This window comes from Triticum aestivum, chromosome 6D (genome assembly GCF_018294505.1).
Source record: "Triticum aestivum cultivar Chinese Spring chromosome 6D, IWGSC CS RefSeq v2.1, whole genome shotgun sequence".
Classification (NCBI taxonomy): Eukaryota; Viridiplantae; Streptophyta; class Magnoliopsida; order Poales; family Poaceae; genus Triticum; species Triticum aestivum.
Window position 1 is genome coordinate 441,287,773 of NC_057811.1, and position 23,539 is coordinate 441,311,311.

Here is a 23,539-nt window from a genome sequence, read left to right on the forward strand (position 1 = left end):
TCGACTCTGTTATACATGCTGCAGCTACAAGATTTTGGACCGGAGTGCGGTATACCTGAGGTTCAGGCGGAAACAATTGTCGTTGCCGTCGACTGGATTCAGGGATCTGCCGACGGGCGCTTTCGTCGAGTGAATGTTGGAGATTCTCCAGACGCATGCGCTCAGCCAAGGTGGCCAGGCGCGCAGCCTCCAAGCTCGAGCCTCGGAGGTCTCCCCCACGATGGGGGTCTAGAGCGCCTCCACGTTGCGGCGATGCAGCTCTTCCCTCTGTTCTGAAGTGAGCGCTTGGGAATGATATTCATCATGAACGTACGATGGGCCATCACCGTTGCCGCCGCTGCCATCGCGACAGAACCCAGGCGGGCTGCGACGAGAGTCGACCATGAGGACTTTTGCCGCAGGGTTGCTGCTTTCGCACTCGAAAAGAGTGTCCGCGGAACCAGTCGACAGATCGAATGGTCCGTAGAGAGATTTGTCGGGCTCGATTGCCGTGACTTGAGGGGTGGTCGACTGTCGAACCACCGCATGCCTCACCCACCGCTGGAGCCGCGATCGACCGGATCACTTGTGACGGCGTATAGCGGGGAGTGTGCATGATGCGGGAACTCTCCGGTACTGAGTCGACGGTTGCCGCAGGAGGAGGACGCAGGCGCTCGCGCGGAAGTGTGCCGCACCGCGGATGGGAAGGGCCTCGACGTGGAGGGGGGCTCTTGGAGCCAGGCGGAGTCGTCGATGATGAAAACGAGCGCACCGAGACAGATCTCGCGGCCCAAAGCCAAACCACCGCTGGAAACCATATCGAGGGAGATCGAAAAAACTGCAACCTCACCGGAAGTCGCTAAGATGCCTACCCCACGGTGGGCGCCAACTATCGTGGGAGTAAGTCTGACAATAAGAATAGGGGGTACGTAGGAGGAGGCAAGGCCCTAGCTACTGTCGGTGTCAAAACCGGTGGATCTCGGGTAGGGGGTCCCAAACTATGCGTCTAAGGTCGATGGTAACAGGAGACAGGGGACACGATGTTTACCCAGGTTCGGGCCCTCTCTATGGAGGTAATACCCTACTTCCTGCTTGATTGATCTTGATGAATATGAGTATTACAAGAGTTAATCTACCACGAGATCGTAATGGCTAAACCCTAGAAGTCTAGCCTGTATGACTATGGTAATGAGTCTCTCTCCTTCCGGACTAAGTCCTCCGGTTTATATAGACACCGGGAGGATCTAGGGTTACACAAGGTCGGTTACAAAGGAAAAGAATCTACATATTTGGTCGCCAAGCTTGCCTTCCACGCCAAGGAGAGTCCTATCCAGGCACGGGTGCAGTCTTCGATCTTCGTATCTTCACAGCCCATCAGTCAGGCCCATGGCTATCAGACCGGATGCCCGAGGACCCCTTAGTCCAGGACTCCCTCAGTAGCCCCTGAACCTAGCTTCAATGACGAGGAGTCCGGCGCGTAGATTTGCAGCATTGCAAGGCGGGTTCCCTTCTTTCCGAACTCCAAGATAGTCTTCGGACGTGATGATTGTATCCGGACCTGTAACACACACCACACACAACCGCAGAGAGAATATAATATTTCACGGGTCCAATCAGCTGACAACTTTTTACCACATGACATCACGTCTGCCCGGTCATAATTTCGGACCATTTTGTTCTGCCTCCGAAACGCGGTTGCCATTGGCACGTCTTGTCAAAGCAAATATTGTGTCCCCTTATCGCGGGATTCTCATCAATACGGGCGTGGGTAACCCAACCGTGCCGTTTACACAGGCCTTGGGAATAGGCGAATTTCAAGGATAATGGGGAGGCGTTCAATATTCACTGCCTTTATAAGGGGATAAGGATTCCCTTCTTCTCCCACACCTTCTTTCTCCGCCCTTCCGATCTTGAGCTCCAGCGCCCAAGTTCTCATCTTCTTCCCACTCAAGCTAGCACTCAACCATGTCCTGATCCGGAGGTCAGGGCAAGTGGATGGCCTCCTCTGTTAAGGAGAAGGATATTACTACGCTTTGGGCGGCCGGGTACTTGGCGAAGGAAATCGCCCACCGCCTTCCAGCCCAGGGGCAAATCGTCCCCACGCTGAAGCCCAACGAGAGGGTGGTATTTATCCCTCATTTCTTCCGCGGGCTAGGGTTTCCTCTCCATCCTTTCATCCGCAGGCTGATGTACTACTACGGGATAGACTTTCATGATCTATCTCCGAACTCTTTCCTCAACATCTCGGCCTTCATCGTCGTGTGTGAGGCCTTCCTCCGCATTCAACCCCACTTCGGGCTGTGGCTCAAGGTCTTCAACGTGAAGCCGAAGGTGGTGGATGGCCAGCACGCGGAGTGCGGAGGGTCCATGGTGAGTAAGCTGTCCAATGTCTCCTGCCCGAAAGGCACTTTCGTGGAGACTGTCAAGGAATGGCAGAAACAATGGTTCTACATTACAGAACCCCCGTGGCACCAACTAGGTCGCGGCTGCCGAATTCAACCATGGTGCCCCAATGCGGCTCACCTCATGGGTCGAGAAGAGCCCGAACTGGTGTTCGTCAGACGAGCTGATAGCGCTGCAGACGCGCGTTCAAAGTATGGTCGACAAGGATGTCAAACTTGTCGATATAATCCAGGTGATGCTAGTTCCCCGGATTCTTCCGTGTCAAAGCCGAAGCCCCCCTCTATGGAAGTTCAATCCGAAGAAGCACCATACTCTGAAGAGGCTCTTCGAGACCACTCACGAAGGCGCCTGGAAGTTGCTCTTTAAGGGCAACGAGAAGCCGCCGGCCACAGATCAGACCGCGGACACGACATTAACCATCTCGCCGGCAAGGTATGTTATTTTTTAACGCATCCCCTACTTGCCTGTTTCGAGGATGATGTATGAGCTTTCATCATTGCTTCTTCAGGACTGGATGGAGAGGGCGAAGCGGATCCAGTGTCCGGCTCCGCTGCCTGAAGAACTAGTCATCCCGCGTTTAGCCTAGATGCTGGTGCCGGCACCCTATAAGGCGCCGGAGAAGAAGGCCAAGGGGGCCAAAAGCGGCCCCCGTCGCAAGGGTGCTTCGGACGTGACGTCCGAAGACGAAGAGACCCATTCCTCCGTCCCTGAGGACGACGACGAGGAAGGGGAGGAGGAGGAGGAGGAGAACAACCCTCCCCCCGAGGAGGGAAAGAAGAAGAGGACGCCTTCCATGAATCTGGAGGCGGGAACACCCAAGAAGGGGAAGAGCGCCCTTGCGGTCAACACCGCGTGGGACGTTGGCAGCAGTCCGGAGCGACGCCCCCGCACTAAGCCCCGGGCCGCATCGTAAGTGCTAAGACTCATACATGCCCATAGATCGAACCTTTCCTCCTTGTCGTATTGACGTGATCAGTCATGTTATTACAGTCTGGCCCACGACAGCTCCCAGCGATCCTCGTCAAGAGGTTCGTTGGACCCGAGGGAGATGGCCAGCGAGACACCGCCAGCCGCTTACTCTCCCAAGGCCAAAGGGGACGACGAGGTGCTCTCCCAATGGACCTTCCCAGACCAGGGAGAGTCTCGAGAAGCGCCCGAAGGCGAAGACCCCGTCGCCGGACACCAGGGGGAACCAATCCCCCAGGAGACTGGGAAGGAGGGCCGTACTCAGTTCGGCCCTCAACCGGACTTGATTCCGGAGACCGATACGGCTCCGGAATCCGGCACGCCACCTCCTTCGAAAGAAGGGGGTATGCCTATTCCACCGGTGACCCCTGTCCAACCAGGGGCACCAGATGATCTGCTGGAAGCGCTACGAGGCGCTTCCATTGTGGATGAGCATCGTGTTCTTATGGGCACGGTGATTGAAAGGGTTCAGTCTGCCAAGAGCGGACTAACCGAAGCCTGTAGCAGCCTGCTGACAGGTTTTGAGGTAAGCGACGCAAAAAGAGGACATCCCCATATAGCCAGTAGCCCCTGAGACACTGTCCGTTGTTCGGAAAGGAAAGGTGGACAGAGGATCATTCCTTTATTGCAGGGGACTAACTAAATTTGTCTGGAATGTGAATGCAGACGTCACTGCTGGTCACGGGCTCATGTGCTGCCGAAGTCTCCGAACTAAAGCGGAGACTGGAGCAGGCCGAGGAGGAGCTCGGCCAGGTGAAGAGGCACCTCCAGGAGAATCAAGGTATGTAATAACCTAGGAAGTATTTAAAAAGAGTGGGATGATATGTATTGACCGAAGTCTCTTGATATAAATAGGGGCAACGACCGAGGTCGAGGCCCTGAAAAAGGCCCTGGGCGAAGCCGAGGAGAAGGCCGTCAAGGAGCAGGCTGCCCGTAAGAAGCTCAAGGCCTGGGTCGGCGAGGTACGACAGGAGCTCCACGACGCGGTGAAAAATTGCGAGACCTTGGAGTGTGACGCGTCGGCCAAAGAGGCCGAACTCTCCAAGGCTTGTCAGAGCGCGGAGACGGCCCGGAACGAGGCCCAGGGCGCCCTCCAAGAGGTCTAGGAGGCGAGGAAGATTGCGGCGGGTAAGGCATTCAGTATGCAAAGCAAATATGCGGAGAGGAGGTATCTTTTACTAACCCGGATTCGGAGTTCTCCAGGGGCTTTTGCTGATTTGCCACGAAGTGTGTCCGACGCCGCAGAGTTCTTCCGAGCCGAAGAAGGGAGTTCTATGGAGAAGCTATTCTGGTCGCAATATCTTGTGCCAGAGCATCTCGTGTCCTTCACCGATCAGCTGAAACAGCTGGTAGAGCTGCATAGGGTGGCCGAACTAGCCATGAAGGATTTGATAATCCGGCTGTGGCCAGCCGAAGCTATGCCCGGCAGCTACTTCGGACTTGTGAGGCGGATGGTGGACGCCTGTCCTCGGCTGGATATCGTCAAGCGATCGGCCTGTATTGAGGGTGCTCGTATGGCCTTCACCCGTTGCAAGATGTGGTGGGCGAAGATGAATGCCGTCGATCTGGCCCGAGGGCCGCCAGAGGGCAAGGAGCACCGCACACCCGAGCGCTATTTCACGGATGTCCTGGAGGGGTCTCGCATTGTAGCAGCGCTGTGTGGGCAGGACATTATTTTCGAATGAATACATTCGTGTTGTCTTTGCCTTGTATGATGAAACGAAGTCAGTTTGTAATATAATTTTTGTTATGTTTTAATTTTTTTCCTCCTGTGCGGCCGTGTTGTATGGAATCTGAGGGTTGGCCAGTCGTCGGCTTCTGCCCCCACGTAGGTAGTACAGGGGTGTTCGGGATGGAATCTAAACAATCTTGATCCAATTGTATGGTCCTTGAAGGAGTTGTTTAGCGCAACGAACCAGGCAATCGGACTATGCGGCTTAAACGCCCTCACTTAGCCATAGGAGTTTTACAATAAAACATAGGCGCATCCCCTAGTTTTCGAACCAGAGTGCTATGAGCGTCTGATCGGGAAGTACCGATCCTTCGCATAATGCGGGAAAAATCTCCAACGATTTCAACCTCTCGAACAGCTGACCGGCTCTCGCCGCATCATGACAGTCAGTTTTCGGCTTTCTCTACTGAGGTGCTCCTTTGGATAAACCAGGGCACAATCGCAGTAGTTCTCCCTTTACTACCTTAGCCGATATAGCGGAACGTAAGGTAGCAAGCACAGGAGCCGGGCAACCCAACTATTGACCAAAGACATGATTCGGAGCCAATGCATATAATGCTAAATTCGGGGTGCCGAATACTATAAAAGTGTTCGGACTTTGTTGCCATGTTGTGGGGCGCTGGGAAGCCCCTGGCAAATATGAAACGTACCAAAGCGTACGGGTGCTAAAAGGTAAATTACTAAAGGAAACCAGAAAGAACACATAGGTGATATCTTGGGCCCTTAAACTTGAGCCACGAGCTGTTTCCATTATAATTAGGTTAATGCGTCAAAGCGCATTAATACAAATGGTGCGATAAGCGGCCGGCTATTTAACATGCCATGACCAGAGGCGAGCTGCGTGTGGGTCCTGACAATAGGTAGAGTGACCTCTAGAACTTCCCCTATACGTCTGTGCTTCTTGCCATTCTGGTGTTTTTATCCTTTTACAGGACTGATAATTAGGCCGTCCAAGAAGGCCTATGTAAAAGAAACCTGAAAAGGGAAAAAGGAAATAGTAAAAGTATTTGTGTCCGGGATCGGTTAAGCCGAACTGTGGATCATAAGATTTTTGTGCCTCCGTCGATGCCCATGGGATTTTGAGTGCGTAATTATGTACGCGTGGTACGAATGCCACTGCCCGATCGGGGCTGGGACGGAGGCCAAATTGCTAGTCGAGCTCTTGATGAGCCGCGTTGTCCTGGTGCAGCGTAGTCTGGACCCTCTTTATGATGTCCCGGGGCTCGGCAGCCAGATTACGGTTCTGCTTGAAAAGGCCGCTCTGGACTTCTGCTGCTAGGGCGGCGGTGTGCTCCTCTGTTCGGAGGGAGCGTTCCGTGTTTCCGTTGACCGTTATGACGTCGCGTGGACCGGGCATCTTGAGCTTAAGATAAGCATAGTGCGGCACTGCATTGAACCGAGCGAATGCCGTTCGTCCGAGCAGTGCGTGATAATCACTGCGGAATGGGACGATGTCAAAGATTAATTCCTCGCTTTGGAAGTTGTCGGGGGATCCAAAGACAACCTCTAGTGTGATTGAGCCCATACAGCGGGCCTCTACACCTGGTATGACTCCTTTGAAGGTAGTCTTCGTTGGCTTGATCCTTGATGGATTAATGCCCATTTTGCGCACTGTGTCTTGATAGAGCAGATTGAGGTTGCTACCACCGTCCATGAGGACTCTCGTAAGGTGGAATCCATCAATGATTGGGTCCAGGACCAGTGCGGCTGATCCACCATGCCGGATACTGGTCGGATGATCCCGACGATCGAAGGTGATCGGGCATGATGACCATGGATTAAATTTGGGGGCGACTGGCTCTATCGCATAGACGTCCCTTGGTGCGCGTTTGCGCTCCCTTTTGGGGATGTGTGTAACATATATCATGTTACTGTTTTCACTTGAGGGGGAAACTTCTTTTGCCCCCCTGTGTTCGGTTGCCGGGGCTCCTCGTCGTCGTCCTTGCTTTGTGAGCCCTTTTCCCTATTCTCGGTGTTTAATTTGCCGGCCTGTTTAAAAACCCAATAGTCTCTGTTGGTATGATTGGCTGGTTATTCTAGGGTGCCATGTATCTAACACGGGCGATCGAGTATGCGGTCCAGACTGGATGGTCCCTGATTGTTCCTCTTGTATGGTTTCTTCCGCTGGTTGGACTTGGAGCCATTGAATCCAGCGTTGACTGTAGTGTCGTCGGTATTATCGCCATTGCTTCGGCGTTTGTGTCTGTTACGTCGGAGCTTGCCGTTGTTGTTCTTAGCCTCGGAGGGGCCTGCCTCCCTGTCTGTGTTTTTGCTACGAGCCAACCAACTATCCTCGCCCGCGCAAAAGCGGGTCATAAGTGCCGTGAGGGCTGCCATAGATTTTGGCTTTTCTTGGCCGAGGTGGCGGGCGAGCCATTCGTCGCGGATGCTATGTTTAAAGGCCGCTAAGGCTTCGGCATCTGGACAGTCGACGATCTGGTTCTTTTTAGTTAGGAACCTAGTCCAGAACTTCCTAGCTGACTCCCCGGGCTGTTGAACTATGTGACTTAAGTCGTAGGCGTCTGGCGGCCGAACATATGTACCTTGGAAGTTGTCGAGGAAAGCCTCTTCCAAGTCCTCCCAGCTGCCAATGGAATTTTCAGGCAGACTGTTTAGCTAGTGCCGAGCTGGCCCTTTGAGTTTTAGTGGGAGGTATTTGATGGCGTGAAGATCATCCCCGCAGGCCATGTGGAGATGGAGAATAAAATCCTCTATCCATACCGCGGGATCGGTTGTTCCATCATAGGATTCGATGTTTATGGGTTTGAACCCTTCTGAGAATTCATGATCCATTACTTCGTCAGTGAATAGATAGCTGTCCCCGCACCTTAAGTCACGTCCTCGCGGTCCGTAGATCGATCTTGTGTGTTCCGCTTTACTTTCCAGTTCTTGGCGGAGGTCATATGTATGGCCCCGAGCTGACTTATCCCTGCCTTTACGGCGGAGTGGGACAGTCTAGTTTTCGGCTCGGGTTGCAGTTTTATCCCGACCGCGCGATGGTCGATCAGTCGCGTTGCGTGATGTTGGTGCGGGATCTGGCGCCTCATCGTCGAACTGAGGTAGTAATCTGCGCTTCGGGTAGCTTTTGGCTGGGCGTTTAAGGCCGCATTCCTCGGCTGCCAGGACATCGGTCCATCTGTCATTGAGCAGGTCTTGATCAGCTTGAAGCTGCTGCTGCTTCTTTTTCAGGCTCCTTGCAGTGGCTATTAGCTGAAGCTTAAAGCGCTCCTGCTCCAGGGGCTCCTCAGGCATGATGAAGTCTTCGTTGCCGAGGCTCACCTCCTCCTCGGAGGGCGGATGGTAACTACCGTCCTCCGAGTCTTCTTCTATGGCCTGTTCGTCATGGCTGGCATGCCCTGATTCCCGATTGTCTTGTTCGGTTGTGTGATCATTGGGTCCTTCTGTGTCTTCGGCACCATCCGGAGTGTTGTCGTCTCCTGTGCCGGTGTTGCTATCCCTGCGGCGGCGGGATTTCGAGCGGCGCCGCTGACGCCGGCGCTTTGGCTGTGTTTTAGGAGGGTCCTCCTTTGCTGGGTTTTCTTTGTCATCGCCGCTGTTATTTTTCGGCGTATCTACCATGTACACGTCGTATGAGGAAGTGGTCGTCCATCGTCTAGTGAACGGCAGGTTTTGAGCCTCCTCGTCTCCGGCATCATCATCCATACCGTCGATGTCTTCGGAGTCATAGTCAAGCTCGTCGGTTAAGTCTTCGACTGTGGCTATGAAGTGGGTGGTGGGTGGGGAGTGAAATTATCCTTCATCATCAGCCTCCAGTTCGAACCGGACATAATACGGCTGTGAGTCCCCCGCCAAGGACAAGTTTCTTAACGAATTTAGCACATCGCCCAAGGGCGAATGCTGGAAGATGTCTGCGGCGCTAAACTAGAAGATCGATAAGCGATCCAGCTCGGCGTCCGCGGATGCACATGGCTCGGAATTTATGACCAGAGACAAGTCCGGAGTTCCGGTGACAAAGGCGCCGTGTGACTTTAGGTCTGTGTACGGCTCGAACACCGTGGAATCTGCGGCCTCCGCGGTGGGGTTGAGCCTCCCATCTTCGGACGGCGCAATATGCTCCGGATCTACAGCCGGAGCAGTTACAGGAGCAATCTCCTGGATGCGGCCCGATGACAGATTTAGGTCATGTTCATCGGGGTGACTAGGAGCGGTTGCCGCGGTCTCGAATCCGGTGAAGATCAAATCTCCACGGATGTCCGCGACGTAATTCAAGCTCCGAAATCTGACCAGATGGCTAGGGGCGTAGCTGTCGATCTGCTCCAGGTGGCCAAGCGAGTTGGCCTGCAGTACGAAGCCGCCGAACACGAAGATCTGTCCGGGGAGGAAGGTTTCCCCTTGGATAGCATCGTTGTTGACGATTGAAGAGGCCATCAAACCTTTTGAGGACGGCACAGTGGAACTCTCAATGAAAGCACCAATGTCGGTGTCAAAACCGGCGGATCTCGGGTAGGGGGTCCCGAACTATGCGTCTAAGGTCGATGGTAACAGGAGACAGGGGACACGATGTTTACCCAGGTTCGGGCCCTCTCTATGGAGGTAATACCCTACTTCCTGCTTGATTGATCTTGATGAATATGAGTATTACAAGAGTTGATCTACCACGAGATCGTAATGGCTAAACCCTAGAAGTCTAGCCTGTATGACTATGGTAATGAGTCTCTCTCCTTCCGGACTAAGTCCTCCGGTTTATATAGACACCGGGAGGATCTAGGGTTACACAAGGTCGGTTACAAAGGAAAAGAATCTACATATTTGGTCGCCAAGCTTGCCTTCCACGCTAAGGAGAGTCCTATCCGGGCACGGGTGCAGTCTTCGGTCTTCATATCTTCACAGCCCATCAGTTCGGCCCATGGCTAACAGACCGGACGCCCGAGGACCCCTTAGTCCAGGACTCCCTCAACTACGGCGAGGTTGTACATGCAAGTTTACGAGTTCAGGCCCCTCTCGGAGGAGGTAACAGCCCTACGTCTCGGTGCTTGGAGGCTTGTCGACTAGAATATGTGTGTGAGTTACAGGGGGTGCGAAGCCTTGTGCCAGAGGAGGGGGTGGCTTATATAGAGTGCGCCAGGCCCCTCTAGCCCTCATTTACACAGGGGTCAATGTAAGTTAAGACAGGGGCGTTACTAGTAACGCCTGCTATAAGTGACTATTAATGATCTTTAAGACTACGGAGTGAACGCCTGACCATTGTTATACTGGGGCGACTGTAGGTCTTCTGTGCTCCGAGTGATTCTTTAGTATTGTCGAGTGACGCTATCTTGGTCGAGTGGAATTGGGGTATCCGAGTGGAATAGATGGTTGAGTGGATTGCACTCCAAGGTGATTTCAGTCGGTATCTTCTGTTGTACTTCGAATGTCTTTGACTCTAGGGCGGTGTCCTTGGGTAGGGCGTCTAGGTCAGGCCTATGACCCTACCCTAGGTACATGTCATCGTCAGTCTGTACAAGGCCAAAGCACTTGGGAGGGCTAGGGTTCCGAGATATAGAAATTTTCATTCTAACACTCCTGACAAGACAAGCATGGAGGATTATCCAGGACCCGCTATCTTTAAGCGCCAGAGTATTGAAAGCAAAATATTTCCCAACAATATCGTTTATGGAAGCCGAGTTGGGTAGCAATCCTTCACAGATATGGAGGGCAATTCTTGATGGGAGAGGAGCTCTTGCACAAGGGGTGATTAGAAGAATCGGGACTGGAGAAACAACAAGAGTATGGGAAGACAACTGGCTGCCTAGATCTGGGATGATGAAGCCGATGCTTTCTTTAGTGGTTGATAAACCTGTATGGGTCTAGGAACTGATAGATAGTTTTTCTCCATCTTGGAAAGAAGAGATGGTGCGATCGGTGTTTCTCCCAGTGGATGCAGATATTATTCTGAAGATACCAATCTGTACAAGGAGAGTGGATGACTTTTGGGCCTGGGGAGAAGATGAAAGAGGTATTTTTTTAGTAAGATCGGCCTACAATTTCTTGGCGGGAATGAAAAGGGGCAATGACGAACTGATGCAGTCTGTTGGTGGCCGATCAAATTTTATTGAGGATGAGAGGGCTTGGACCTCGCTGTGGAATATGAAGATACCATCAAAAATAAAGGTGTTTCTTTGGAGATTGGGCCGTGAGACCATACCCACGGGAGATCTGTTGCAGCACCGGAAAATGTCAACCACAAAGATATGTCCTTTCTGCACAGCCGAGTATAGCTGGAAGCATGCATTAATTGATTGTGTCATGGCGAGGAGCATATGGTCACTATGTTCTGAAGAAGCAGTGGAAGTCTTGGTAGAAAATCTGTCTATGGGTGCAAAGAACTGGTTGTTTACGATCCATGAAGCATTGTCGCATGAGGATTTCACCCGTGTGGTGGTAACCTTGTGGGCAGTTTGGCGAGCCCGACGAAGAGCAGTTCATGAAGACATTTTCGAGAGCCCGTTCGTGACTAACTCTTTTGTCAATAATTTTCTCAGAGACATTCAGATCTTGGAGAAAGATAGATCAGTCTGGGCAAGGAATATTGGGGTACGACAAGTTGAGTGGATTTCTCCACTAGAGGGATATGTAAAAATAAATACGGACGCGGCACTAGCGATAGCAGGCTCGTTTGGCGCGGCATCGGCTGTATGTCACAATCGGGAAGGCAAGTTCTTGGGAGCATCAGCCATAACTGTTAAATTTTTATCAGACGCGGCTACGTTGGAGGCGCTGGCGATCCGGGAAGGTCAATCATTGGCAGAGGATTTATATGTCAATCGCATTCACATTGCATCAGATTGCAAGACGGTGGTTAATGATATTGGGAAGAACTCGAAGTCGGCGTATGGTGCTATTTTACATGAAATTACAGGTCGTTCCATCTTTTTCAATTCTTGTAATATAGTTCATGAGTTCATAAGCTCGAATTTCGAGCCTCACAATCTTGCTAAGTTTGCTTTAAATCTTGGGCTTGGACGTCATATTTGGTTGGGCCAACCTGAGAATCTGAATTTCTTACCTGTAAACATTTTGGATTCAATAAAGATTGGCGAGATCGTCTAAAAAAAACTTGCATCCCTCAGCAGAAGTAAAAAATTCCAGAGGTGCCCCTAGCTTATCCCCCGTAGCACAGCCGTCAGGAGCCTCCCACCCACGTCACCGCCCACCCCACACGACTGCAGCTCCCTCCCTCCCTCCCCAAAGCCCCGAGCCCGACACCGCGAGGCGGAGATTCCCAGATCGGCGGCGATGCCCGCGCCGGCGGCGCTAGCCCTCGCGGCGGCTCTGCTGCTCGCCGCCGCGTCCATCTGCGCGGAGGCCGTGTGGCTCGACATGCCGCAGACCGGGACCAAGTGCGTGTCGGAGGAGATCCAGGCCAACGTGGTGGTGCTCGCCGACTACGCCCTCATGTACGAGTCCCACCCCTCTTCCCACCCGACCCTCGCCGTCAAGGTAATCCATCCCTGCCGCCTACCCGTCTCGTGCTCCATACAGATAGATTCTACTGTGCGACGGATTCTTTTCATTTATCCTGGATCGATAATCTGGACGAATCAAGTTGATTACGCGGTAGGTTTCTGTGTCGGGGGGAGCAGCGGTATAGAGGCTCCGGTTTTGCTGGGGCCTGCGGCTGCCGCAGCACGCAGATTTACGGTTAATTGGAACCGGAGCTAGTGTGAATGATGTCGCAGTGCTCATATGGTTCAGTCTATTCGGATATGTTTTTCATTGTGCGATATGACGACAGTAGAATGAATGGTGGTTCCAGAATATCTGGCTGTTATTTTTTAACAAGATTTGCTCGGCTCTTTAAGTCGATGCCGCGGTGGTGCTCGGTCTGATGAGATCACTAGATTTATCTGGTTAATGGTCTGATGAGATCACTAGATTTATCTGGTTAACTGAACCATGCTGATTCGGTGATTCCTTCTGTCTAAAGCCATGGTGGTTTCCTTCCAGGACATCACTCGCCACAGCATATATATAAACCGGCTGATTCGGCTCACAGGATTCCGAATTTGCTTTTCTACCGACTTCTTTATTCGTAAGATCCCATGGGTGTGAGGCGTAAAAGGTGACTAATAAGAATGCATCGTTGCAAAAGGAATGACAGAGCAAATTAAATAAAGGGTAGACTTAATGTGCAAGCTTGCAAACAAGTCGACATTAATTTGATGCTACTTTATGTGGACATATATGTCGAATCTTATAACTTTAGTTATGTGAAGAGAATGTTTATTTTGTGATCAGATATATTGCATCCATGGTCCATTGTTTGTCACTATAACTGAAAACTATCTAAAAGCATGATCAGATGTTTTACCCATATTTTTTTTTGTGATTGGAAAATTTACTTTGATTTGTGCTACATGGTGAACAGTACTTAGTTCTGCAGCTGATAAATGAATGTTAGCTTTTTATCATTAATAGCTTGGCCAGCTTTTGAAACAAAATTACTCGTCAAGACAATTTGCAGTACAATAGTGGAGGAATTAGTCCTAGTCCAACCGCGTTGAATGCCGAGCTTAGGAATTTGCTTGATTTGCACTCTCCTTTGTTACAGTTCTGTAAATGCTTGTGCTTTCTGCAGGTTACTTCACCATATGGGTACACCTTACATGAAAATGGGAATGTTACAGTTGGTCAATTTGCATTCACAACCTCGGAAGCTGGAAACTTCCTTGCCTGCTTCTGGATAGATAGTGCAGAGAAAGGATCAGGCGTATCTGTAAATCTTGATTGGAAAACTGGAATCGCAACAAAGGATTGGGATGCTATTGCTAAGAAGGAAAAAATAGAGGTGGGGCTATGAATTGCCAAACAACCGATCAGTCATGTCTCGCTTGGCTCCAGTCTCATGTATTGCTCATGTCTCTAATTGTGTGCAATATGAATATTTTTCGTGCAGGGCGTAGAACTAGAGCTTAGGAAGCTTGAAGTGGCTGTACAGTCGATCCATCAGAACATGGTATACCTCAAAGCAAGGCAAGTCTTCCACATTTGACATAAGTTTCAGGCAATATCATTTGTTGCTTGAACCAAGGCTTTTAACTTTCTAAAGCTTTTGGTGTATGACTGGCATCCGCTAGAAAATGGTTAACACTTGTCCTGAAAGCACTTGTGACATGAAAAAATGTGTCGTGCAAGACTTCTACGTTGGCGGTACAGCCAGTGACTGCCTTGATCTGTCCATGCAGGGAAGCGGAGATGAGGGAGGTGAGCGAGAAAACAAACGGCAGGGTTGCTTGGTTCAGCATCATGTCGCTGGGCGTCTGCGTCGTGGTGTCAGTTTTGCAGTTGTGGCACCTTCAAGGCTACTTCAGGAAAAAGAAGCTCATCTAGACTAAGCCTGTTCGATGTTGCGCATTAGCCCAGATTGTTGTTCACTTTGTGGGGGGAAAGGTAGAGTTGTTTCTTCATGTTTGGTTCAAACATTTCACGCTAGTGGAGAGCTCGCAGCATGTACTGTACGCAATGTAACAATGATCCATTTTAGCCGTGTTGTATTATGATCGGTTGGAGTGTTCTTTCTATCTTCACTTTGGTCTTGTCCATCTTTTGTACTGTATCATTGATACGTCCTTCCTCTCGATGATGACCAGTCGGCGACGGATTGGAATGTAAGCCGCGGAATTAGTAGCGTACTGGTACCTCTTTAACAGATTGTAGGACGCGTCTAGTGGGCGGCCGGCTGCCCACTAGTGCAACCGAGCGGCCGGCCGAAAAGGGTAAACCCTGTCCCCCGCGGAACAGAAAAGGAAGGGGTCACCAAACTGACCGATCGAGCGGTCACCAAACCGACCGATCGAGCGGCCACCAACAGAATCCCCCCCCCTCCCCCACGTGGCCAGCTCGCCCCCACGCCCCATCCCCTCCCACGCTGCCTTCTTCTTCTTCTGCATGCTAGAAGGAGATCCAACAGAATCGCCCCCAGCCCTTCTTCCTCCTCCTACACAGCCGCTATGGGAGCCCCAAAGTAGAAGAAGGAGCTGCTTCAGAAAAGAAGATCTAAGGGCAGGGTGGTCAGAGCTATACCAGGCAGCAACATCAAGTAGGTAAGCCCCCTCTGCCCCTTTCACTCCCCCCTTTCTTCTACTGCATATATGTAGGCATATGTAAACCCCCTTCTCCATGGATCTAGCACAAATCCATGGAGAAGCTGCTTCAAAAAAGAGGTGAATCTGGCACATCACACCCCCCCCCCCCATGAATGACATATCTGCAACTGAAAACAAATACCACGAATTACTGTGCAACTAACCATGATGGAAGCCTACTATTTCCTGGTTTGTGCAACTAAACACAAGTCATTTAAGTTTAGTTGCACAGCTGCATAGTTGCACACTAAACATGGTTTGAGACCAACTTTACTGAATATGATGCATGCCAAACAAGTTTCTACCGCCTGGATGTGTTAAACAAGCCAATTAAAACAAGTTCTCTGGCCAATTAAAACATGATTAAAGCCAACTCAACAAGCATCGTAGCCAAAAACTAAACATGCATTCTACCAACTTGTAGTTATTGTTTGCAAATGAACAAATTGACTGTCCAAAAGATATGTGCAACAAAAAATTCATAAATGTGCAACTGAACATGCATCCCAGCCTACTGAACCTATATTCTGGCAACTCAGCATGCATGCTAGCCAAAAGTAAAACGTGCATTGTACCCCACGTGTACTGTATATTTGTGAGTGAACACTTTAGAAAACCTGTAGTATATGTGCAATAAAAACATGTTTTCTGGCCAACTAAATATGCATGTTGGCCAAAACTGAAAAAATGTATCCTGGCCAACTGAAACATCTATTCTAGCCAACTGAACACATTAACTGTCCAACTGAACATGCATGTTGGCCAAAACTGAAATAAATGCAACCTGGCCCACTGAGACATCTATTCTAGCCAACTAAACACATTGACTGTCCAACTGAATATGTATGCTGGCCAACTGAAAAAATGCATCCTGATAATTGAGACATCTATTCTAGCGAAAACCAGAAATCTGTAGTACGACAGCAAAAACACAAGAACTTTTGTCCATAGCTAATGAAGCCACAAACCATATTAAAATATTCACGCATATAATCTTGTCCCACACATATATTCTAGTCCCACACCTATTGCAAAGCTATAGTGTAAAAATATGTTCAATATACCAGAACTAAAAACATAAACGGCGATGAAAACATATAACTATAATCTGTCATCCAATTCTTCTTTCTTCTTTCACCTGGATTTTCCGTCTCAAATGTAACATCAAATTATGTGCAGAAAAATCTGAAACAACTCCTTGCCAAACAGAAAACCTGCAGATCATTGCAACAAACAGAGGGAAAAGTCAGAAAACTCTGTAGTAAAAAGAAGTCATGTTCTTGCCAGCTATTTACTGCAAACTATGCAACTAACATAACAACTCTATGCAAACAAAAAATGCATAAATGTTATAATAAAGATTATGCTACAGTCATGTTGCTTTTGGAACTAAGATTGTCATAAAATGGTGTGCAACTGCCTATTTACTAAGTTTTTAGGTTGTTTGAAACACTCTTTTCTGTGGTTAACAACTGATGACATCACTTTCTTCTTTTTTATATGTGCAGGGAGTGTGTGGCAGCATCCAAAAAAGGAAAAAAATGCTTGATCTCAATGAGTTGCCTCCTGATCTCAATGAGCTTCCTCATGATATGGATCAGCAGCAACCCATCATACAACAAGGAAATTGGACAGAAAATGGGCGATCTGTTTACTACACGCAGGAAAGTCGTGGTGGTAACCCTATGGGCCATGACAATGTGGCAGGCCAGTCATCAACCCGTGGTGCCCCTGTAGTGGTGTCTTTGCAGTCAGAGAGCCATACTCTTGATGACACGGGAACCGCGGCAAATGTTCCTGGTCCAACCAGGACTGAGCTAGGAGCTGGGGCTATTGACGGGGTTGTGCAAGGAGAAGAAGGAGAGGATGAGGCTGGTTCTCAACCTATAGAACCCTATGTTGGCATGAGGTTTGACAGCCTTCAAATTGCTAAGGATCACTACAACAGCTACGCACTACGGATGGTTTTCTCTGTCAAGATGAACACCTCTAGGCGGACATCCCACACCAATGTATTGGTAAAACAACAGTTTTGCTTCAACAAGTTCAAGAAGCCCAAAGCTGATGATGGAGGAGCTGAGGCTCCTCCTGTCCTGGACCCTATTCCAGATCCAAAAACTATTGACAGTGATGAGGAAATGGAAGATGAACCTCCAATCTTTGCTGAAGAGGAGGCTGGTCCTAGTAAGAAGAAGAAGAAACGGAAACGCGAGACAATAAAGCAGACTCAATGCAAGGCGAAAATGTTGGTGAAGCTGATAGATGCGCGATGGGAGGTGACGCACTTTGTTCGTGACCACAATCATCCGCTCGTGAACAAACCTTCATTGTCCAAATACTTGAGATCCCACCAAGGCATCTCACCTGATGGAAAGGCGTTTTTGCGCATCTTGTATAACTGCAACTTGACTACAGGTTTGGTGTTTCTATATCCCTTAAAGAATTAAGTTTCCCTCTAGGCAGTCTAGTGTGCAACTGTTATGATACTACTGTGCAACTGAAATGACTTAACTGTGCAACTGGTGTCCAACTTCCCATGCTGTTTATATATCACTTTTGGTGCTTGTTGTGCAACTAGATTGTCTTCACTGTGCAACTACACAATGTCCTGTATGCAAAAAGTGCAAAGTGTTTTTAAAAAGGTGCAGCTAGGTGTCAATTTCCTGCAATTATCTTCTGTGCCAACACATGTCCTATTACTGTGCAGCTGGATGTGCGCATTCGTGCAACTAAAAAAGGATATATTGTTTGTTTTTGTATTATGCAGGACGTATGATGCATATAATGGCAGAGTTCTACGGATCTGAGATGATGGTGCCGTTCGGACCAAAGACAATAACAAATGTGTGTACAAGTTTCCATAGAGATGACACAAAGGAGGGTGACATGATTGAGACAATTGCGCACTTCAAGGATAGACAGAAAAACGATCCAGACTTCTTCTATAAGGTAAAATATGATGAAGAGGACAGAGTTGTCAACATATTTTGGATGGATGGCTTAGCTCGAAAAGCTTATGCTGAGGCGTACCACGATTGCATATCGTTTGACACTACCTACATGACCAAGATGTATAATATGCCGTTCACACCCTTCATTGGAATAAACCGACATGGCCAATCTTTCATCCTCGGTTGCACGTTTGTGAGGCAGGAGTTGGCATCAAGCTTTGATTGGGTCTTCCAAACATTCCTAGAGGCTATGGGTGGCAAACCTCCTGACACCTTCATAACCGATCAAGATGGTGCAATGAGGCAGTCAATACAGAGCATCTTTCCAACCACCGTGCATCAATGTTGTCAGGACCCCGATTCTAAGTCACACCGATCTAGCCTGTAACACCTCATATCACTTTGCGGCCTCACGCACGGTATTCCCACGGGTGTCGCCTTACCATGGCCCGGGACCGTTTGCGCCTTTTGGCTCACGTATATGATAATGTCGCTAGCATCCATATGACAGAGAACCCGGGCCGACATGACTCATCGTGAACCCAAAGTGGCACTAACTTACGGGGACAGGCATACGTGAATCAACATCGAGCATGTCGGTCAGCAGCGTGCGAATCCGGGCTGTAGCACTGGGCTAACAGAACTCCGGGAACCCGGGCTGTAGCAGGCTAGGCAGGACTCCGGATGTCACCGCGTGACATTTCCCCGAAGGGACAGACACAAGAACGAAGTGAATCACATGCCGGCCAGTCAAGTGTTTCGGAGCAGTAGTGCTGGGCTAGCAGGACTCCGGTGAACCGGGCTGTAGCGGACTACTATGGCTCATGGAAGCACAAGACTGCATTTCCCCATAAGAGAGGCTACCAAGGATAAACAACTAGGTTGTCGGATCCCACACATACCAAGCATTTCAATCATACACACAATATGCTCGATATGTGTAAATACAACATGGCATCACAACATAACTCTACGACTCAAGTATTTATTCATTAGGCTCCGAAGAGCCAGATATTACAAACATGGGTCTCTCGACCCAGCATTCAGAGCATACAAGTCAAACACATGCGGAAGCTTAACATGTCCGAGTACAGACAACTATAAATGGAAAAGGCTTAGAAGCCTGACTATCTACTAGATCCTGCCGAGGCACAAGATCGTAGCTGAGGTAACAAGCTAAACGTCGAAGTTCACGCGGAACTACTAGCGAGACTGAAGTCTCTCTGCAAAAACATAAATTAAGCAAACGTGAGTACAAATGTACCCAGCAAGACTTACATCAGAACTATCTACATATGCATCGGTATCAACAAAGGGGGTGGTGGAGTTTAACTGCAGCAAGCCAGCTTTGACTCGGTGGCTATCCTAACTACGACTGCAAGTAACTCTTCTGAGGTGGCGCACACGAGTCCACATAATCACCATATCAATACTCCACTATGGATCCGCTCCCTTCTCCCTACGAGAACGCCATCCATAGCACTCACGCTTATCTTGCGCATTTTAGAGTATCCACTTTCACTTGTCTATGAACTGTTATAGGCAACCCAGAAGTCCTTTACCGCGGACACGGCTATTCGAATAGATGATGTTAACCCTGCAGGGGTGTACTTCGACACACACGCTCTCACCACTTACCGCCGTTTACACGACATGTACTTGGCAACCTTCAAGCGGAAGCCCAACGAGGGTGTCGGCCACAGCCTACCTAAACACTCAAGTCTCTAGTCCAGGTTTATCGCCTATTCAGATTCCATCCGCAGGGAGTCCGGCCGAGGTTTCCACATACGGCCCCGAATGATGTGTACAGGGTTCCGCGACACCAAACGGGCGCCCGGCATACCCGGCCACGTGCCTACCGCATCACAGCCCACCCCTCGGGTCAGCGCTGCCCACGGCCTCCAGCATACTACAAACACCAGAAACTACTTGCAACTCCTGGACAGAGGACAAGGGTGATTAAGAAGCCGAGAGGGTCCATTGGTTTCGGGCCCAATGCGTGGTAGTAACTGTATCATGGATCACAAACACAGAACGCAGTTCCTGAGGATGGCTTCAATGAGACAACCCACCATGTACTCCTACATGGCCTCTCACCGCTACCTTTACCAAATCGTGTTCACACACTTAGCTCACACACAGTAGGACATGTTCATCACTGCTCCAATTCATCCCCGATGAATCAGACCCGACTCAACTCTAAGCAGTAGCAGGCATGACAAACAAGCATGAATGAGTAGGCACATCAGGGCTCAAACAACTCCTACTCATGCTAGTGGGTTTCATCTATTTACTGTGGCAATGACAGGTCATGCAGAGCATAAAGGGGTTCAGCTACCGCAGCAAGTAACAGATGAATTGTTGTTGTCCTAATGCAGTAAAAGAGAGTAGGAGCGAGAGAGTGGGTTTGTATCGGAATGAACAAGGGGGTTTTGCTTGCCTGGCACTTCCGAAGATCATATAGCTCTTCATCAGTGTCACCGAACTCATCGTCGGAACCACGTCTATCGAGAGGGGACAACCACCGGCAAACAAGGAAGAACACAATCAATGCAATGCAACAATTATGATGCATGCTAAGAGATGGCAATATGAATGTGTTTTGACTAATGCAACTACAAACAGATGGGTTTGGGTCATTTTGAACCAAAGGTTCAATCCCAAACTCAAATTATGAATTTAAATAGTGCCTTATCATGTTTTGAACTAAACAGCAAGGTTAAGTTGTTTAGACATGCATGAAACCAGTACAGATGGATAGATTGGATTTTTCTGATCATTTTTCATATATAAATCTTTTCAATCTGAGTTATAGATTATTTTCTATGATTTTCAGAAGTTTATAGGATTTTCTGGAATTTTCTGAATTATTTTAAATCCAGAAAACCAATACTGCGTCAGCATGACATCATGCTGACGTCAGCAGGTCAACGGGCCACGGTCCAGGTCAAACCTGACGCGTGGGTCCCGTATGTCAGTGTGACCAGGCAGGAACAGAGGCTGACCAGTGGGTCCAGGTCAACGCTGACGTGGCCAGGTCAACCTGACCTGTGGGACCCGCGAGGTTAGTTTAAACTAGACAAAAGTAAACCCCGGGTTAATTAGGGCGTGGGCCCCAGGTGTCAGTGAGATAGGGGGGGTTAACCAGTTGTCATTAGCGCTAAGCGCCGGGATTAGGCCGGCGGCTAATCGCCGGCGAGGCCAGAGGCGAAGCTGCTGCTCGGGATCGCGCTACGAGGCATGGTTCGAGCCATAGCTGGGCGCGTTGGAGAGCCCTTGCCGGTGCGCGTCGAATGGTGGTGGTGGCTGGGCCTGTGGTGACAGGAGTGTTGGAAATATGCCCTAGAGGCAATAATAAATGGTTATTATTATATTTCTTTGTTCATGGTAATTGTCTATTATTCATGCTATAATTGTATTGTCCGGAAATCGTAATACATGTGTGAATACATAGACCACAACCTGTCCCTAGTAAGCCTCTAGTTGACTAGCTCGTTGATCAACAGATAGTCATGGTTTCCTGACTATGGACATTGGATGTCATTGATAACGGGATCACATCATTAGGAGAATGATGTGATGGACAAGACCCAACTTAAGCATAGCATAAAAGATCGTGTAGTTTCGTTTGCTAGAGCTTTTCCAATGTCAAGTATCTTTTCCTTAGACCATGAGATCGTGCAACTCCCGGATACCGTAGGAGTGCTTTGGGTGTGCCAAACGTCACAACGTAACTGGGTGACTATAAAGGTGCATTACGGGTATCTCCGAAAGTGTCTGTTGGGTTGGCACGGATCGAGACTGGGATTTGTCACTCCGTGTGACGGAGAGGTATCTCTGGGCCCACTCGGTAATGCATCATCATAATGAGCTCAATGTGACTAAGGCGTTAGTCACGGGATCATGCATTGCGGTACGAGTAAAGAGACTTGCCGGTAACGAGATTGAACAAGGTATTGGGATACCGACGATCGAATCTCGGGCAAGTAACATACCGATTGACAAAGGGAATTGCATACGGATTGATTGAATCCTCGACACCGTGGTTCATCCGATGATATCATCGTGGAACATGTGGGAGCCAACATGGGTATCCAGATCCCGCTGTTGGTTATTGACCGGAGAGGCGTCTCGGTCATGTCTGCATGTCTCCCGAACCCGTAGGGTCTACACACTTAAGGTCCGGTGACGCTAGGGTTGTAGAGATATATGTATGCGGAAACCCGAAAGTTGTTCGGAGTCCCGGATGAGATCCCGGACGTCACGAGAGGTTCCGGAATGGTCCGGAGGTAAAGATTTATATATGGGAAGTCTTATTTTGGTCGCCGGAAAAGTTTCGCGCTTTATCGGTATTGTACCGGGAGTGCCGAAAGGGGTCCGGGGGTCCACCAAGGGGGTCCACCAGCCCCGGGGGGGCCACATGGGCTGTAAGGGGTGCGCCTTGGCCTATATGGGCCAAGGGCACCAGCCCCAAGAGGCCCATGCGCAAGAGATAAGAAAAAAGGAGAGTCCTAAAGGGGGAAGGCACCTCCGAGGTGCCTTGGGGGGGAAGGACTCCCCCCTGGCCGCACCCTTCCTTGGAGGAAGGGGCAAAGCTGCGCCCCCCCCCTCTCCCTTGGCCCTATATATAGTGGGGGGAAGGGAGGGCAGCAACATCTAAGCCTTGGGCGCCTCCCTCCTCCCATGCAACACCTCTCTCTCTCTCGCAGAAGCTTGCGAAGCCCTGCCGGAGAGCCGCTACATCCACCACCACGCCGTCGTGCTGTTGGATCTCCATCAACCTCTCCTTCCCCCTTGCTGGATCAAGAAGGAGGAGACGTCGCTGCACCGTACGTGTGTTGAACGCGGAGGTGCCGTACGTTCGGCACTCGGTCATCGGTGATTTGGATCACGGCGAGTACGACTCCGTCATCCACGTTCATTGGAACGCTTCCGCTCGCGATCTACAAGGGTATGTAGATCCACTCCTTTCCCCTCGTTGCTAGTAGACTCCATAGATGCATCTTGGTGAGCGTAGGAAAATTTTAAATTATGCTACGATTCCCAACAGTGGTATCATGAGCCAGGTCTATGCGTAGTTACTATGCACGAGTAGAACACAAAGTAGTTGTGGGCGTTGAGTTTGCCAATTCTTCTTGCCGCTACTAGTCTTTTCTTGTTTCGGCGGCATTGTAGGATGAAGCGGCCCGGACCGACCTTACACGTACTCTTACGTGAGACAGGTTCCACCGACTGACATGCACTAGTTGCATAAGGTGGCTAGCGGGTGTCTGTCTCTCCTACTTTAGTCGGAACAGATTCGATGAAAAGGGTCCTTATGAAGGGTAAATAGAAATTGGCAAATCACGTTGTGGTCATACGTAGGTAAGAAACGTTCTTGCTAGAAACCTACAAACCACGTAAAAACTTGCAACAACAATTAG

The 23,539-nt window shown here is 49.7% G+C and overlaps 1 protein-coding gene across 1 annotated transcript; it reads left to right on the plus strand.

Annotated features, from left to right (window-relative positions):
• The first annotated feature begins 12,218 nt into the window (after positions 1 to 12,218).
• LOC123145679 (transmembrane emp24 domain-containing protein p24delta3) lies at positions 12,219 to 14,607 on the plus strand. The gene is made up of 4 exons (XM_044565148.1): positions 12,219 to 12,520; positions 13,659 to 13,868; positions 13,977 to 14,053; positions 14,266 to 14,607. The coding sequence occupies exons 1-4, from the start codon at positions 12,317 to 12,319 to the stop codon at positions 14,408 to 14,410; spliced, it is 636 nt and encodes a 211-aa protein (XP_044421083.1). The 5' UTR covers positions 12,219 to 12,316; the 3' UTR covers positions 14,411 to 14,607.
• The last annotated feature ends 8,932 nt before the right edge of the window (positions 14,608 to 23,539 follow it).

Coding starts and splice junctions, on each gene's coding strand:
- LOC123145679 (XM_044565148.1), top strand. CDS start 12,317: ATGCCCGCGCCGGCGGCGCTAGCCCTCGCGGCGGCTCTGCTGCTCGCC. Junction 13,869..13,976: donor CTAAGAAGGAAAAAATAGAG/GTGGGGCTATGA, acceptor TTTTTCGTGCAG/GGCGTAGAACTAGAGCTTAG. Junction 14,054..14,265: donor ATGGTATACCTCAAAGCAAG/GCAAGTCTTCCA, acceptor CTGTCCATGCAG/GGAAGCGGAGATGAGGGAGG.